The following is a 19529-nucleotide window of genomic DNA, read 5'->3' on the forward strand; positions in this document are numbered from 1 at the left end:
TAATACTGTCTAGCCAGTTATGTTTATCTATTAAGCTGTTTTGTGTATTAGAACTAATCAGTAGAGTTTTCCTTTAAGTAGAGCTCCTTAGGAAGGGGTAGATTATGCAAGAATCACACTGCCTGCTTGTTCAGAGTTGAGCTATGTTAAATATTACCATATGTGGGCTTGAGCCTGAACAAGGCAGGTATGAAGTTCAGGGCAAGATCAAAAGCCATAAACAGGGTGGGAAGAACAGGGGAATGTTGGTGCACTATCACATTGTTACTGAGAATGTTGGTGCACTATCACATTGTTACTTCTGCCTATTGCCTGCAGCAGTAACATAAAAAGCGGAGTGTGCAGTTAAGTGTTGCATTTGCACACTATGGATCACACTTAAGCAAATGTCTCCTCAGATACATTCCTCTGTTGCACCTCTCTTATCTTGCAATCTCAAGAGGAAGGGACACGGCATGAACAGGGGGTCTGAAACCTACTACCATGAAGTGCAGAGAAGGAGAGGTTACTCACCTTGTGCAGCAACTGGAGTTCTTTGAGATGTATGTTCCTGTGGGTGCTCCACTTCCGTTGCACCTGCGCCTTTGATCAGCAGTTTTTGGTAGCAGCACCCGTTCGGCCCATGTACGCGCCCCACACATCCTTGTACCCCGCACCAAGCCTATATGGGGCCACTGGATGACCCGTCCTCAGTTCCTTCTCCACCGTAAGTCCCACAAAGGAGACTCCAAAGCAGAGGGGAAGGAGGGCGGGTAGTGGAGCACCCATAGGAACACACACGTCGAAGAACTACAGTTACTGCACAAGGTTCGTAATCTCTCCTTCTTCCTCAAGTAGTGTCCCTGTGGGTGCACCAGTTCAGAGCAGTACAGCCCTAAGAAGGTGAGAGGTTTGGACCAGGGTCCAATACAGAAGAGAGAACTGCATCGCCTACAGCTGCATCTGATCTTGCAGCAGACACCAAGGCACAGCGATTAGAAAAGATAAGTGGCTGAGGACCATGTTGCGCTCTACAGATGTCTCCAACTGACACATCCTTAAGCTAGGCAGTAGAAGAAGAAAATACTCTAGTGGAATGTACTATCACTCTTGAAGGGAGTTGAATCTGAGTTTCGTCATAACAGACTGTAATACATCAGAGATTCACTTTGATAACTTCTATTTTGAAATAACCGAACCCTTCTTTCTGTCTGCAATGAATACAAATTATCTAGGAGACCTTCTAAAAGGTTTGGTCCTATCTAAATAAAAAGCTAATGCATCTAGAGTATGTAACATGGCTTCTTAACTAGTCCCATGTGGTTTTGGAGGAAAACAAACAAACCAGGCAATGAATGGTTTGATTAAATAAGAAATTCTGAGGACACTTTAGGTAAAAATCTGGGATGGGCCCACAGAGATACTTGCTCTGTAATGAATACCATAAATGGGGGTCCACCATTAAAGTCCCCAATTCTCTGACCCTTTGGGCAGAAGTTAGAGCTACCAAGAAGACTGTCTTCATTGATCGATCTAACAAAGAACAAATACCTAGTGGTTCAAAGGGGTACTTCATAAGGCAATGCAGCTAGAAGTAGAGTCTCTGATTTGTGGGCAGAGATTCAACAAACCTCTTAGGAATCTTACCATGGCCGGATGAGCAAAGAGCAACAAACCCCTTATGGGTATGCAAAAGGCCGTTATTGCTGCTAAGCAGTAGTCTAATGGAGTTCATAGAAAGACCCAATGTTTTCACTTCCAACAGATAATCCAGCTGATGACTAGAATAGCCTCATGACAAGAGAAGCACTTTTTAAATCCCAGGAAGCCTAGCAATCCCAAGCAAATTACAACAAATTGACCCTATTGAAGGGGGGGGGGGGAACTCAACCCTAACTATATCTATGAACAAAAATATTTTAAAATAACATTTTAAACTTTTTTGTAGAAAGAAAGAAAGAAAGAAAGAAAGAAAGAAAGAAAGAAAGAAAGAAAGAAAGAAAGAAAGAAAGAAAGAAAGAAAGCTGTTCCAACAACTACAAACAGAACATATTAACCAACAAACTAAATTCCGAATACTAGTAGAGAACAGGCACAGTTGGAGACTCTGTCTCAGGCCGCAGGTGGTTGAGAAGGAACTGAGGGTGGTTCGTCCGCACAGCCTCATATAGTCTCGGTGTGGGGCAGAAGGGGTGTGGGGGACATATGCGGGCCAAGCAGATGCTGCTACCAAAAATCTCCAACCAAAGGCTCAGGCACATCTAAAGTGGAGCACCCACAGGGACACTACACTCAAAGAAGAACTACCGGTAATGCCTAGTACTGAATCTTACTTGTGCGTCTGTTCACACTTGAGATGGGGCACAACAACTTGCTGAGTGCTGGGCAAGACTCTTTAGGATCACAGGCTCTATGGCAAACAAACACTATTAAGTGTCTGTTAATTGAGGGTCTGTCTTCACTATAGAGTTAACTCATGTGACCTTCCCTGCAAAGTTACTGCTCTAGAGTTATCTTAGCCAGTGACAGCAGCCACTCTGGGACATAGCACTCAAGTTCCTGCGTCCACACTGATGCTGTACTCACTCAAATGTGGCGCTAAGAACTCTAAGGGCACGTTCCACTGTTAAGCGCTGCAGTAAGCGAAGCCACTCTATAAATTCTTTCCCATGTATTGTGGGAGAACTTGTAAGCCTTTTCTGAGCACACAAGGAGAATTGTGGGAAGGCATTGTAAGATTAGTGGCACTAGAGTGGAGCTAGCCTGCAGCCACACTGCAAAGAGATTATGTTAACAGCTGATTCGAGTTTAATTTATACCCCAACTCAGACCAGCTAACTTGAGTTAAGGATTTTTGTGTGTGGAAGGGAGTTGAGCTAGGGGCAACTTGAATTATAATTCGAGTTCACTTTGCAGTGTAGACAAACTAAGTGTTTTTGATTAACGTGATCTTCACCAAGCACCCAACCCTGCACAGAATGAAGTCAGAGAGCTTTGGATCAGACCCTTACTTAGGAATGTAATAAATTATCTATTTGGAGCTTCTTCCTCAGTGATCAACAGACATTTTTACAACAGCCAAATGTGATATCTTCAAAAATAATGTGTTCAGGGAAGCTACATAGACTCACCAAATAGGATTGGTGAAATAAGTTAAAGAGTTCTTCAAGAATGAAACAACTGTGAAGTTAGACCCTATTGAAAAATGCAGAAAGACCTTCACAACAAATATGTTATAGTTTTTCATGCAAATTTGTTGTTGATCGTTCAAATTTTCTAAAATCACAGACTACACAATAAGCTTGTAAAAAATGCTTTTTTGCAAAAAATGTTGAATTTTTGGGGGTCAAAATGTCACAAATTCCTGACCAGCTCCATTTGCAGTGACTAACTGTTAATTCAGTGCAAACTGCCAGCTAATAGGACTGACACAGGGAAGACAGCTGGAAGTCCTTAAGCCTTGTGCTTCTCCCACAGTCAAATGCATCTGGCCACAATAGGCCTGATTTTCTGATGTGCTGAGTAGCTCTGCAGTGCCCATTGAAATCATGGGAGCTGTGGCTGGCTGGATCCAATGCAAAGTCTAAAATTCATGGTACATCAGTCCAACCAGGGCTATAATACTTCTGTTCTTGCCCACTTTCTCCCTGAAGTTCATTATGGCTACACACATTTTCTGCAAAGCAATGCGATCTACCTCAACAATTTTATCTTGTAATTTATTGCTCCATTAACGAATACTTTATCTGATCTTGCTGCTTTTAAAAAGCATTTAAATTCCTGCTGGAGGTTGCTATGGTGACTTACCACAATATAAAACCACAAGTTTTGAACAACATTGCAGCTCAGTGGGCAATACACTGTCACATTCAGACATTTCCAAACACAAAGGAGATTTTCAAAGCAGTGCAAGGGATCAGTTATACCTTTTCCCATTAAAATTAAGGAGGCGTGGCTAAATCCCCCATATTCCTTTGAAAATGTCAACCTATGAATTCAGCCATCATTGCCAGATGCAGTGCTTAGTTAAGCACTGAGACACTTGACAGAATGACACATACCAATAAAGAAAACTAATATTTAGTGGGCAATCCAGCTCCCTTGTTGCATAGGAAGCAGATCACAACATGGAAAGGCAGAGAAGGGTCTGAAATGAACATACACTTCCTACCCAAAAAGAGCACACAGTGCATCTTTGCATAAAAGTTGGCCAAGAGGAAACACACAGCAGTCAGACCAATACCTGTAATTTTACAATATCTGTAAACAAAACACTCCCTAGTGGTATTCATTTTAGAGTGCAGGCAACAGTTAGTCTGTCCGTACTGATCTATTAACAAATTCATGTTATGTGACGTCAATGGCGAAGATAAAAGTGGAGTGCATAAGTTAACTTCCATAAACTTCCACCTGGGTCTTTTACAGATCTGCATATTGGCTCATTCTTCCCCTCCATCTTCGCTACTCAACAACTACAAATGGGTTTTCAAGGCAGCAGTGCTCTGTGTTCTTTTGAGTTCAAAGTCCTTCCTGTATGTTAAGATTAAGACTGGTATCAGCTGAACTGTCATGTGACAGCGTGTACCTGGTAAACAAGGACACGTATCTATGTTGATCTTCCACTCCCACACAATTATGTTAAAAATAGTCTCTTCTTCTGGTTTCATCACTAATAAAGGATAGGTTATATTGTCCAGGGTAGATGCATGAATGTCTGGATCCAGGTAAACCAGTGTAGGGAGGATAAAGTCCATTTCTTTCCAGTTCCGCGTTTCTTAGACCAGTCGGCTATAGTATAAAAAAGAAAAGAAAAGAAAAGATATGAAAAGGCTCTTATTCTGAGGCCTGAGTCCTACTTCAAATGTAGCCTTAACATTTTTTCTTTCTCCAGACTCACATGATGAAATAGAAACACACTTGAATTGGTTTGTTTTTATTGTTCTTGTCTGAGTTCCCTTTTATTTCAGGCATTTATTTAGCTGATGTAAATTAGCGTAGCTTCAGTGAAGTCAATGGAGCTATGTTATATAAGAACGGCCATACTGGGTGAGACTAAAGGTCCATCTAGCCCAGTATCCTGTCTTCCAACAGTGGCCAATGTCAGGTGCTTCAGAGGGAATGAAATGTTGATTTACACCAGTTGAGGATTGGGACCATAACTTTAAGCAATGATTTAATACAGTTATTTCAGTGGCTACAAGGAAATGTCGTGGTTTGAGATGAGCTCTCAGATCCATCCCACCTGCTATTACAGGATTGTTCCTAGCTATTTTCTAGGGCTTGTATTTTTTTGTTCAGTCTAATTTTAAATATCTCAAGCAACAGGGACATGCCTAGACTTCATCTCTGATTCCATGATGTGCACTCTCAGAGCAGTGGAATAGGAGGACTCTGCGAGGCTCATTAATATATTGTGAACATTTATTTTTACCACCACGTGTGTGCAAGTGCAACTGTTTGGCTAACTCTCAATCAACAAAGTGATACAGGCCCGAACAGCTGTTAGCCTTTGCACCTGGTAATTAAAAGGGGAGAGGATCTGGAAACTACCAGGGTTTAGCAAACACTTCCTCAATCACTGAACACAAAGGGAGGTGCTACGCACATGAAGAACGCTAATACATCAGCACAGTGTGCTGCAGGAATACCCTTCTTAGGGAGCCCAGAAAGATGTTAGCAGCTCCACTTTCAAAGAGAAGCTAATGCCACATGGAAGCCTCTGAAAAAATTCCATTTAGAGACAACTCTGCTGAGTAACCATAGTAAATTAGCAGAGACATCTGGATGCCAACAGGATCTTTGCTTCATAACGCCTAGACTGTGGAATCCTTACTCACAGTGAGTAGTGCCCTTGAGTAGCACTAAACCGCTGTTGGCTCTTGTTGGGATACTCGTCATTGCTGTACAATGATGGTTCTGTACCAACAATCTGCAAAAACTCACATTCCTGTTTATTGGTTATAATAAAGGTCTTCAGAAAAGTTTAGGAAACCCCTCAGTTTCCAAGGCTCTTTTGCTATCTGAGAGCAGGGACAAGGGTCAATTCCATTGCTATGGTATATCCCAATAAACGTGCTCTGGAAAAACTTAAATTTACCTTGCAAATAAAATGCAAATCAAAACAAAGTAATGCTCACGGTCCTCTTATATTGCTGGACAACATCATTGCAAAATATGGGCCTGGTCCTTCAGCATTTATTCACATGAGTAACTACATTGACTGCATTAGATTTACTCACACGAGTAATGGTTTGCAGGCTCAGAAACTGCGCCCGCAAGACTCTCAAACCTGAGGTATTTGCTTTTGTATTACATGCCATGTGTCCACATCTCACGTAGCAAAGGATACACTCTCTGGACCATCAGACAAAAGAGAAAGTACAGATGGAACCCAGGAATAGATACCGAATAATAGACATCCGTCATCTGCAGCAGGTTTTTAGTGCTTCCATTTTCTTGCATTTCTATGGTCTCTCTGCCCCACTCCTGTGCTCGAGGATTCTTGGGGTACTCGGCATATGGCGACATTTGGAAATCCCCACTCTTGAAGATGAGTTTACTAATGTCATTTTTGTTCTTCCTGTTAAAAAAAAAAAAAGGTTAAAAGGCAAAATTGACCTTGCTGTCTTGTTACGGTGACATGATTTAAGGAGATTTGCCCTGACTGCGGGCAGTAGTGTGAACCCGGACTGTAGGTGAAGAAAACTCCAGTTTTTGCCAATGCAGCTTATCCCTGGGGTAAGCTGCACTAGTGTAAAAACTGATCTTTTCTTGTTCATAGTCAGGGTTTGCACTGGTGCCTGCTTGGCTGGAATCTCCAGTGCAGACAAGCCTAAACCTTGCGACTAAGGTTGGAATGACTTAACAGTGAGGGTAATTAACCCCTGGAACAACTTACCTAGTGACGTGGTGGATTCTCCATCACTTCAAGTCTTTACATAAGGACTGCCTGTCTTTTTAAAAGAGAGGCGCTTTAGCTCAAACAGAAGTTATGGGCTTGATGCAGGAATCACTGGGTGAGAGTCTATAACCTGTTTTACACAGGAGGTCAGATTAGATCAGACATGGGCAAACTATGGCCCGTGGGCCACAGCCGGCCCATGGGACCGTCCTGCCTGGCCCGCCTAGTCCCTGGCCCCTCCCCTGCTATCTCCCCTCCCCTGCAGCCACGCCGCCACGCAGGCCGCACTCTGGCTTGCCGCTCCCGCCGGGCAGCATGAGGAGCGCAGCTGGCTCTGGCCGGGTGTCGCGGCTGCGAGCTCCTGCTGCAGGTAAGGGGGCGGGGAGCAGGGGGGTTGGGTAAGGGAGCGGGAGGTTCTGGGGGGGGCAGTCAGGTAGGAGGGGGCAGTTGGATGGGGCAGAGGTTCTGGGGGGGCAGTCTGGGTATGGGCAACAGGGAGGGTTGGGAGTGGGAGTCCTGGGGGGCCTGTCAGGGGGCCTGGATGTGGATAGGGGTTGGGAGGGCAGTCAGGGGACAGGGAGCAGGCGGGTTGGATGGGGGCGGGGGTCCTGGGAGGAGGTGGTCAGGGGACCAGGAGCAGGGGGGGTTGGATGGGTTGGGGATTCTGAGGGGGGCAGTCAGGGGATGGGAAGTGGGAGGGGGTGGATAGGGGGCAGGGGCCAGGCTGTTTGGGGAGGCACAGACTTCCCTACCCGGCCCTCCATACAGTTGCACAACCCCAATGTGGCCCTCGGGCCAAAAAGTTTGCCCCCCCGGATTAGATGATCATAATAGTTCTGTTTGGCCTTAAAATCAGTGAATGTATCTATTTTAGTTCATAGAAGAGTCATGGAAGTGTCAAAAGTCAGGGAAAGGTCAAGCTTCTCAAGTTTCTGTACATTTGAATAGACATATTTTGCATGTATATTGAAACTGCTTGGATCAATGCTCTAGGCAACTGTCTGAACACCCAGAATCTCAAACCCACCCGCCCCCCAAACAACCCTCCTATCTACTGTATCTTATGAGAATCTCCTTTGGAGGAGATTTAGATCCAAAACTGTGTCCCCAAAGAGGGTGATATCCCAATGATGCGCATATATGCTATTGAGTGGATAGTCTACTTAAGGAAGGGAGGTGATCTTGTACCTAGATATGAAGACTAGGAGTCAGGACTCCTTGGTTCTGTTCCTTGCTATACCACTGACTTGCTAGGCAACCCTGACACAGTCATGTTACCCATCTACAGAACTGGTATCATAATACTGGTCTACTTCACAAAAGTGTGGCACAGGTTAATTAATACTGTACTATATTAAATATACTGAGTGCAATTCTGATTAACTATGGGGAAATCCTGCCTCTCATTTGATGCTTAATTTGCAATGAAAGAGGTGCTGGGTGTCAAGCCTTTAGGTGCCAGGCTTCAAGCAATTTTTTTACTTTCATAACTGACATGGCAAGCCCAGAGATGCCAGGGCTATGAACTGCCAAGCCCAGAGGTGCTGGGGCTATGAACTGCCAAGCCCAGAGGTGGGGGGTTATGGACTGCCAAGCCTAGAGATGGCGGGGCACAAATTAAGTGTTGCTCCCAGTCCATAGGTACAGAAGGCCTCCTGGCCAGAGTAATTTTGTGGTACCAAAGAGAGGCAGCACTTGTAAGAACGTGTAGAGGCCTGCACTTCATGGGTGATATGGAATCTATCTCTGCAGAGCCTTCCTACATGGCCATGAACAGAGTGTCTGAGCAGCGGGGCTGGGCTGGGGCTTGCGGGGGGGAGGGGGACAAGAGCATTACCCACTACCCTATATCCTCTGGTCTTTCCTATTGCATAAATTGTTTCTTTCATCTCAGCTGGAGTTGCCTTTGCAAGGCAGCTCCTTTTCTGCTCCATGGCTCGGAGCAGGCAGGTTTCCTTTATCTCCCCATCCCAATGAACATGATTCCCAGCACTCAGTTGAGTTACTTGGGCTGGCTCCTGGGGAAAAAAAGATTTTCCCTGAAGTGTAAGTACAATATATCCCTTGGTATCTCCACTAACTCTATTGTTTACACTAGGTTTTGTTCTCTGCATGTTTGGTCTTTCAAGTCTAGATGTGAGGCACTAAGTCCTGTATAATCCATTAACATCACTAACACAGGATTTGGCATCTGGTTTATGATACCTACCGGCAGCAAGTGATGATCAGTGCTATCCCCAGGATAAGCAGAAGTCCCCCTCCTGCAGCTGCAATCACCACGGTGATTAGCTGATACGCTAAACACAAGAGACACAGGCGACCTCACTGACTTAGAAACGATAACAGGCTTATAAATATTTGAGTATACAGGTATATAGCTACATATCTATTCATCAGGCAAAAGGATTAGGAATTATCTCCTCTTGTTCAATAATTATTGAATAGGACATTAAATTATGTCAAGTAGATTTACCTGGAGTTGGGGAGTTTTGGAGGACCGGGTAGAAAAATGGGAACTGTGAGATATGCAAAAACAGGTCCCCTCTTTGGGACAGTTTGTACTTATGAACATACGAGAGGTGTGCAACGAAAAGTCTGCTAATTCACTTCAGATCATCTTTAAGCAGCAGTGATCAACTCATGACAGACTGTACTTTTTCACCTTCCTCTGCAGCATGGGGCACGGGTCCCCTGCAGGTTTAAACTAGTGTAAATGGTGAATTCTCTATAACTTGAAGTCTGTAAGCCATGATTTGATGACTTCAGTAACTCAGCCAGAGGTTATGGGTCTGTTACAGGAGTGGGTGGGTAAGGTTCTGTGGCCTGCAATGTGCAGAAGGTCAGACCAGATGATCACAATGGTCCCTTCTGACCTTAAAGTCTGTGAGTCTATACGTGTGCAGAGGAGGCCTCCAGGAAGTCATTTGTGTAATAATGTTGAGGAGAGCTGGTCGAAAAAATGGATGGAACACTCTTCCATCGGAAAATTCAGTTTGATCAAAATCGAAACTTTTTGCAGGAACAAGAAGACCTCAACAAAATGTCCTATGGTAAAATTTTGAAATGATTTGTTACGACTTTCTTGTTTGTTTCATTTTGTTTAGACATTTAGATTAGATTAGATTATTACCGTTTTGATATTATTAAATGAAACTATATGATGAATTTCTGTTCTGAGAAAAAATTTGAAATTTCAACTTTTTGGCCCAATTTGGGACTTTTTTCCACCCAAAATGTTGGAATTTTCTGACCAGCTTTAATGTTGAGCAAACGACCACAGCTGGTTCAGCAATAAAACTTACTGCTCCAACTTTCTAGCATTGGGTAAGAGCTCCATTTTATAAAAAAAGGATAAGAATTTCTCATTAGTGCTGACTGGTAATGGTGATCCAAGGAAAATTCTGCCCCGCTAATTAGAAGAACAAAGCACTCTGATTGCAGTTCAGGCTGAAAACATATCAGAAATAGAAGAGCCATTTGTGTCCTCATGACCCTAACAAAGAATAATGTGAAAGGACAAGACGTTCCATACTTACGGTTTCTACAGTTCAATCCCCCCAAGCCGAATGGGCACCTGTAACAGGAAAGAACTATGAGTTTTAAACATCTGAGCCCTAGTTGTGACAACATGTTACCATAGCAATTTTGGGAGTGGGTGCGGAAAAGGGGGTTAGGTTAAGAAACAGAGATTACTATACCTCACACAGGTCTCATTTTCAAGCCTATATCCATCTTCGCAAGCTAGAAAATTAAAGAGAAAGGTGATGAGCATCCCTCAGTGATGAACTGTAAGTAGGTGCGTATTTATTATTTGTATTGCTGTAGATAGACGCTCTAGGCATAGAATCATAGAAGTGTAGAACTGGAAGGAACCTCAATAGCTCATCCAAGCCAGCCCTTCCACTCAATGCAGGACCTGGGGCATGTCTACACTTAAAATGCTTCATTGGCACAGCTGTACCGAAGCAGCTGTAGCGCTTTAAGGAAAATACACCTCTACCCCAATGTAACACTGTCCTTGGAAGCCAAAAAATCTTACCGCGTTATAGGTGAAACCGCGTTATATCGAACTTGCTTTGATCTGTCAGAGCGCGTAGGCCCCGCCCCCCCGGAGCACTGCTTTACCGCATTATATCCGAATTTGGGTTATATCGGGTCACATTATATCGGGGGAGAGGTGTACTCTAAGTCTGTTGGCTTAGTCAATCCACCTCCCTGAGAAGCAGTAGCAATGTCGGTGGGAGAAAACTCTTCTGCCGACATAGCGCTGTCTACACGGGGGGCTAGGTTGGTATAACTATATCACTCAGGGCTGTGGATTTTTTCACACCCCCGAGCGACATAGTTATACCAATATAGGTTTGTGGTGGAGACCAAACCCAAGTAATAACTAGACCGTTCATGACCGGTGTTTGTCTAATCTGATCTTAAAATCCTCCAATAACAGAGATTCCACAACCTCTGTAGGCAATTTGTTCCAGTGCTTAACCACCCTGATAGGAAGTTTTTCCTAATGTCCAATCTAAACCTCCCTTGCTGCAATTTAAACCCATTGCTTCTTGTCCTATCCTCAGAGGTTAAGGAGAACCATTTTTCACCCTCCTCCTTGTAACAACCTTTTATGTACTTGAAAACCATTATCATATCCCCTCTCGGTCTTCTCTTCCCCAGATAAAATAAACCCAATTTTTAAAATCTTTCCTCATAGGTCATGTTTTCTAGACCTTTAATCATTTTTGTTGCTCTTCTCTGGACTTTCTCCAATTTGTCCACATCTTTCCTGAAATGTGGTGTGCAGGACTAGGCAACAAAATCCCAGATGAAATTCAATGTTGATAAATGCAAAGTAATGCACATTGGAAAACATAATCCCAACTAGACATATAAAATTATCTAAATTAGCTGTTATCACTCAGGAAAGAGATCTTGGAATCATTGTGGCTAGTTCTCCAGAAACATCCACTTCATGTGCAGCAGCAGTCAAAAGAATGTTGGGAATCATTAGGAAAGGGATAGATAAGAAGACAGAAAATGTCATATTGTCTCTATATCAATCCATGGCACACCCACAACTTGAATACTGTGTGCAGAGGTGGTCACCCCATCTCAAAAAAGATACATTGGAATTGGAAAGGGTACAGAAAAGGGCAACAAAAATGATTATGGGTATAGAATAGCTTCCATATGAGGAGAGATTAATAAAACTGGGACTTTTCAGCTTGGAAAAGAGAGGACTAAGGGTGGATATGATAGAGGTCTATAAAATCATGACTGGTGTGGAGAAAGTAAATAAGGAAGTGTTGTTTACTCCTCTTAACACAAGAACTAGGGGTCACCTAATGAAATTAATAGGCAGCAGGTTTAAAACAAACAAAAGGAAGTATTTCTTCACACAACGCACCGACAACCTCTGGAACTCTTTGCCTAAGGATGCTGTGAAGGCCAAGACTTTAATAGGGTTCAAAAAAGAACCAGATAATTCCTGGAAGATAGGTCCATTGATGGCTATTAGCCAAGATGGACAGGGATGGTGTCCCTAGCCTCTGTTTGCCGGAAGCTGGGAACGGGCAACAGGGGCTGGATCACTTGATGATTGCCTGTTCTGTTCATTCCCTCTGGGCACCTGGCATTGGCCACTGTTGGAAGACAGGATACTCGGCTAGATGGATCTTTGGTCTGATCCAGTATGGCCATTCTTATGTTCTTACATTCGGTTGACTCCCTGGACCCTCTCTGGGGGGCTGAGTCTACACTGCAAAGCAATAAGGCTCAGATCCTGGGTCCTGGCTTAACTTGAGCTTGGATCCTCCAGTCCTGCAAGGTCCTGGGACCCTGCTTCTGAGCCCTGCAATTGCAGTGTAGACGCAAGGGGGATTAGCTTGGAGCCCAGGATCAAGGATGGGCTTATGTTGCAGTGTAGATATACCCTTGAAATCTTCAGAGCTTGAAAAGAAAAGAGTGGCAGCATCTCAGCTCTTATTCAAACACACGCACACGAGCTGCAACCACAACAAAGCCTTAATGTCAAGCATTTGGACCTGTTAATACATAATCTGAGACAGTGTTGGAGGTAAAGGAATGCAGGAGCCACTGCTCTTAGTGTGAGGTGGGGAATGCAACATACAACAAAGAAGAGGTCAATATTCACTGCCATGTAGAGCAGAATAGAAGCACAAACTCTTATTAACAAGAAGCTGGGCATTATTTCTGGCATTCCTGGTCCTTTAAAGGCCTCCCATCAAGAGAGCCGAGTACAATGGGGTCCTGGTCCATGAATGAGGCTCATAGGTGCTACAAAAATAAATAATAATAGGACCTCATCTATCAGATCACACTGTGCAATTGCTATCAATTTTGGCCCATGCTTAACTTTATGCACAAGACTAGCCCCCCTGTCATAGGGTAGTGCCTGTCTGGAGCACCCTCTGGTGGCAGGCGGAGGCATGACAAACACACCTGCCTCCGTTTCCCTTCTTCAGACTCCCCAAGCAGTCTTTCTGAGTACGAATGGCCCTTGTGGGGTTCATTTATTTAAAAAGTCCCATGCATCTAAACCATAACGAAACAAGTCCCAACCAAGTCCCACAACCCGAGTCCAGAGAGAACATCCAATAGAGCCCCAGTGTTCTTTTGCCATGCCCCAGATCTCCAGTACAGCACCACCATTCCTCAACCTTCCTCAGCCCTCCTGTACGGCTCCAGCGTCCCTCATGACACCTCACTCCCAGCCTTCTGGCCCTCTGGCTTCAGCTCTCCAACTCTGAGAGCCAGCAGACATCTCCCTCTGGTGCCCTGAGCCTTCAGCCCTCTCCAGCCATGACTTTCTGGCTCAGGAAGGATGGTTGGCTAGCCCCTCCATTGGCTTCCTAGACCTCTGCTCTTTTCAGCCTGCTGGCACTGGCCTTGGCTCTTCCGCCGGCTTCCTGATAATTCCTCCTCCTTTCCACGGAAGGCCTGCAGACAGCTCTTTGTTGATTTCCCCAGAGACCTCCTCTTGTCTCTCCCTGATCCTTTAGCCCCCAGGTGCTGTCCTGCCCTCTTAACTGGCCAAAAGGGAGCATCTGTCCTGGTACAAGGGAGCTGAACTTAGTTCATTTATGGGGGTGAGCCACACTGTGAAACCCGCCAACTGCCTTCAATGGGACCACTCAAGTGCTTAAGTGCCTTGCTGGACTGGAGCCTCAGATAACAATTAGAGCTGGTTCCATTTTTTTATGGAACATGTTTCCATCGGAAAATGGAATTTCATCAGAATCAAAACTTTCTGTGGGAATATGTCCATTTCAATGACGTTTTGTTTTAAAAATATTGGAAACGAAGCATTTTGATTTTTCATTTTGAAATGACTGTTTTGAAATGTATAAACCTCTACCTCGATATAATGCAACCTGATATAACACGAATTTGGATATAACACAGTAAAGCAGCGCTCCGGGGGGCGGGGCTGCGCATTCCGGTGGATGAAAGCAAGTTCAATATAACGCGGTTTCACCTATAACGCGGTAACATTTTTTGGCTCCCGAGGACAGTGTTAAATTGAGGTAAAAGTGTATATATTTTTAGATGTTGGAATCGGAACAACGTTTTGATTTAATCAAAACAGAGCATTTCAAGTCATCCAAAACAGATTGTTTTTGAAAAAAATTATTTCTACTTTTTGTTTTTTTCTGTTTTCATTCCAATTCAGTAGCATGGAATTCTTTCTTCAGTTAGGAGGTCAAACTGCATGTCTCTCTCTCAGGCCAAAACTAGTGACGATGATTTGACAAGATGCACAGTTAGCCACCATCCTCTAGCCCGATTACTTTCCAGAGTCCAAATGCATCATTTTCTTATGTTCTTAAACTGCACCAGCCCACTGTGATGTGATCAACCTAACCACACAACCTTGGCCTCTTGTGCAGATGTTAAGCCTCTGGGCCAACACTTTGTAATTCGTACTTCCACCTTAAAGCAGAATATAAAGCATATGGGATTGTAATAAGACCCCAAAGCTATACTTCAAGAAGAGCCTACGTGTGATAAACACAGCTGACCAGTGAAGGTGTTAACCCACAGCAATACAACTGACAAGATCTTTGTCTCCTAGCTCTATGACTGTAGTGTGCAGTTTGCAACACATGAAATGCCTTTAAAGTTCTTGTACAACTGGATGAATATATATCTAGCCATAAAACTGTATCTCTGTGTTCAGGTATTTGGCAAGGAAAAGAAAAGAAATTGTGTGACAATAATCTGTACCCAATTAAGAAGTGTTGGCAACATCATCACAGTAGACGAGGAGAATTCTGTAGCAGGGGGACCTCATAACGCCAATAGTAATTGATAGACTCATCAATTTTAAGGCCAGAAGAGACCACTGTGATCATCTCCTGCATAGCATAGGCTATAGGATGTCCCTGAATTAATTTCTATTTCAAATCCAATAGCTGTGGTTTTACTAGAGCACATCTTTTCAGAAAAGCTCCAATCTTGATTTGAAAATTTCCGGTGATGGAAAATCCACTACCCCGACGGTTCAAAATTTTATTACTTATTAAAGGTAACTTTAGTCTAAATTTGTCTTGCTGCAACTTCCAGCCATTGGATCTTGTTATACTTTGTCCAGTAGAAGGAAGAACCTTCTATTGTAATATTTCTGTTCCCCATGTAGATACTTATGGACTATGTTCAAATAACCCCTTAACCTTCTCTTTGATAAGCTACATGGATTGAGCTCCTTGAGTCTACCACTGTAAGATAGGTTTTCCAATCCTTAATCATTCTCATGGTTCTTCTCAGAACACTCTCCAATGTTTCAACATCCTTCTTGAACTGTGGACACCAGAAATGGACACAGTATTCCAGAAGAATTGTACAACTGCCAAATGCAGAGGCAATATAACCTCCCTACTCGACAGTCCCGTTTATACATCCAAAGATCTCGTTAGCTTTCTTAGCCAATGTTGCATCGCAAGTTTATATTCAGCTCGTTATCCACCAGAATCCCCAAGTCTTTTTCAGAAGCACTGCTTCCCAGTCCCCCATCCTGTAAGTACAGCCTACACTCTTTGTTCCTAGATGTATGGCATTACATTTGGCTGTATTGCTTGCTCCCAGATTACTATGTGGTCCAAATCACTCTGTATGAGTGACCTGTCCATCCCCAATGTTGGGTCAGCTGCAAACTTTATCAGTGATTATTTTAAATTTTATTTCAGGTCATTGATAAAAATGATAAATAGCGGAGGGCCAAGAATTGATCCCCGAGGGAACCCACTAGAAACCCCCCAGTTCATTCCCCATTTGCAACATGTTACCTATCAATTAGCCAGTTTTTAATACATTTAATATGTGCCACTGGCGATTTTGTTTTGTTCTAGTTTCTTAATCAAAATGCTGTGTGGTACCAAGTCAAATGCCTTACAGAAGTCTAAGTATATAATATCAACTTCGTTACCTATATCAACCAAACTTGTTATCTCATTAAAAAAAAAACAACACGTTACTTTGATAGGATCTTTCTTCCCTCAACCCATGTTGACTGGCATTAATTATATTACCCTCCTTCAAGTCTTTATTAATTGAGTCCCATATCAGCCATTCTATTGTTTTGCTCAGGAATTATGTCAGGCTGACTGGCCTATAATTGCCCAGATCATCCTATTTACCCTGTTAAAATATTGGCACAACATTAGCTCTTTTCCAGTCATTTGGAACTGTTCCAGTGTTCTAAGACTTATTAAAAATCAACATTAATGGTCTAGTAAGCTCCTCAGTCAACTCTTTTAAAACTCTTGAGTGCAAGTTTTCTGGACATGCTGATTTAAAAAACTGTTTGATGTTAGTAGCTGCTATTTAACATCTTTCTTATTTATTGTTGGAATGAAAAGTATTTCATCATATGATATGAATACATTATCTGATTTTTCCAAGAATAGAAATATTTACTGAACACTTCTGCCTTTTCTGCTCAACAGTTCTACCATTTTCATCTAATAATGGGCCAATACCATTATTAGGACTTCTTCAGTTCCTGAAATACTTAAAAAACTCCTTACTATTGTACTTAACTCTTCTGGCCATAGATTTCTCCTTGTATCCTTTTCCTTCCCTAACCAAATATTTTCACTGCTATCAACTTTCCCTTTTTTCCATTTGTTATTTATATTATTTTTTATTGCTGCTTTCATTTCCCTTTTAAACCTGTCTGGCTTTTTTTTTTTAAACCAATTTTTTCAATATCTCACGATTGTAGGTTTTTTTGGATATTTAATTGCCAATCATCATTCATAATTAAGTCTGTCCATCATATTAATTGTATTAGATTTATTATGAACTTTCTCTTTTGATTTTTATAAAATCAAGAAAGTAGGGGTGACCAGATAGCAAGTGGAAAAAATCAGGATGGGTTTGGGGGGTAATAGGCGCCTATATAAGAAAAAGCCCCAAATATCAGGACTGTCCCTACAAGGAAGAGTCCACAAGTAGAAAGACAAGTGATAAGTGTCTCAGTCAACCAGAAACCAGGACAACAAGCAAGTAAATACAAAATTGTATACACCCGACCTGTACATAATAGTGAGGTGTCAGCAAAAGAGCAGAGATTGAGTGGTTTGTTCATGTTACAAGATCCACGAGAGGGACTTGGGGAAATCTTCCCCCAGCCTGAGTAACTAGATTGGGCATTACAGAACCCTGCGTTGGGAGCAATCCTATCTCCCAGGCTGCGCTCCACAAAGGTGACTGCAGCCTAACGATTAGTGTGTCTCCACAGCCCTAGCACTCTTCTGCTGCTTGGGGAGTGGGGAAGGACTGGCGGATTTTGTGGCCCAACCTGACCCCAATCCCTCACCCACAGGGATGCAGCTGCACAGCTGTGCAGTCAATGCACCCACCACTTACTGCAAACAAAATTTTCCAGTCTCACAGACAGGAAAGCTATCGCATGGAGGGCAGGGGCAGGTCCTGGATGCGCCATTTCTGTGCATCTGAGGGTTCTTTAAATGTAATGCAGAGCTGCAGAACTCTTTGCTCCTATTTCCCTTTCAGGACCCCACCCGCTCTCCCCCTCCTGTCATGCTGCTGGCTTCCCTCCCACACCTCTCTCCAGTTCCTTTGACTCTGCTTCAAAGAGAGCTCACCGTGCCACTCCCACTCTCCAAGCTTTAAACTATTATCGGCTAATCCGAAATCTAAACATCGGTGTAGTTTGGGGAAGGCAGGGGGAGGGTGCGTTGCCCCCGCAAGGCGCGGAATTGGACCCCAGGCACGTCCCCATTAGCCTGATTGGAGCTGCCTCCCAAATATAGAAGTCAAACTATGCCTATGAATCTAAACTGGGAGATGGAAGGGGGCGGGGTGAGGGACATTAAGGACTAGAGAGGCCTGCAGCCAGGCAGAACGTTCAACTCCAATCCTCTTTCGACTTTTCACTCAGGATTTCTTTTTGTCCAGCTTGACCTCCCTAACCCAGTGAATGCCTGAGGGGTCTCTTGGAACCTTTTGGATGGGAGGAAGTGATGAGAGCCTCTCTCTGCTCACACAAGGGCGCTTGGTTTTATTGAGAAAAATGCACCCCGCAGAAGCCGACACGGCGAGCCTATGGTGGACTTTTCTTCATCAACCCTGCAGGCTTGGGGCCATGTCCTGGAAAGGATGGGAACGGCAGCTATCTGGAGATGAATGGAACGCATGATGAATGGTATTTAGGCGGAGATTTTCAAGCTCCTTCCGGCTCCTTTGAGAACTCCTCCCTTAAACCTCATTGATATTAGATATTTGTGGAGCCAGAATTACCAGTGTGCTCCAAGGGGCAGATTTCCCACAAGTGGGCTTTAGCTTTTAGTCAGGAAAGAGACACACCTGGAAGTTTGCTGCTGACCATTCACCATGCCTTTTGTCCTCTCCAAATCACACCCAACTTCCTGTAAAGGATTCCGGGTAGCCTAGTACAATAGGCATTTCCCACAGGAAGAAACACTATACTTAGAATTACCACTTGCGAACATTTAACATGCTATGGGCTACATTTTCTGCACTCACAATCAGGGCCAGTTTTTCCAGACACCTCAGTCCCTTTTTAGGCACCTGTATACAGGGCAGTTTTTCAAAAGAGCTCAGCACGTTGGGTCTGGCAAGCTTTTGAAAAAAAATCTCGGTAAATGTCAAATTGGAAGCTGCTGGGTGCTGAGTCCTTTTGAAAATCTGGATCACACAACGGGGGCTATATGGGAGCACAGCTCTGTCAAATATCGGGCCCCAACTGCAAATGCTGAGCACTTGAAAAATCTAGCCATAAGCTCTTTTGAAGGTCTTGCCCCACTCCCACATATTGCAGGTCACTAAAGAACAAAGCTTCCCGCTCTGTCCCCAGCTCTTGACAATATGGAAGTAAAATTCCCCTCAGCACAAAGGTGTGTAAAAGACCATCTGCTGCAGAGTAATTTTCACCTATGCCATTTGCAAGCTCATGGAGGTGTCATCCTCTCTAAAATGTCCTAATTGTCCTGCTCGTTTTATCACAACAGAGGTGATGGGGTGTCTTTTATTGCTCTGCTGCAAGCCCCTTGACCAATAAAGTATCCTATTTATTTTATAGATGGAATGAGAACAGAATGATCCCATCCCATCTGAGATACTTACAAAGCCCCTATTACCATAGCATTTG

At 43.5% G+C, this 19529-nt stretch overlaps 1 protein-coding gene across 6 annotated transcripts in view; it reads right to left on the bottom strand.

Annotated features, from left to right (window-relative positions):
• Nucleotides 1-4043: 4043 nt before the first annotated feature.
• The window catches only part of HEG1 (heart development protein with EGF like domains 1), an 82713-nt gene continuing 67227 nt past the window's right edge, over nucleotides 4044-19529 (bottom strand). For all 6 annotated transcript variants that reach the window (XM_034785107.1, XM_034785110.1, XM_034785105.1 and 3 more), the window contains 5 exons: nucleotides 10579-10621; nucleotides 10417-10454; nucleotides 9090-9177; nucleotides 6385-6559; nucleotides 4044-4767 (listed from right to left, as the gene is read on the bottom strand). In XM_034785107.1, coding sequence (XP_034640998.1) covers nucleotides 4618-4767; nucleotides 6385-6559; nucleotides 9090-9177; nucleotides 10417-10454; nucleotides 10579-10621 — 494 coding nt within the window. In that variant the 3' untranslated portion in view covers nucleotides 4044-4617. The remainder of the gene's footprint in view (nucleotides 4768-6384; nucleotides 6560-9089; nucleotides 9178-10416; nucleotides 10455-10578; nucleotides 10622-19529) is intronic.

The sequence above is a fragment of the Trachemys scripta genome, chromosome 11 (assembly GCF_013100865.1).
Source record: "Trachemys scripta elegans isolate TJP31775 chromosome 11, CAS_Tse_1.0, whole genome shotgun sequence".
Classification (NCBI taxonomy): domain Eukaryota; kingdom Metazoa; phylum Chordata; order Testudines; family Emydidae; genus Trachemys; species Trachemys scripta.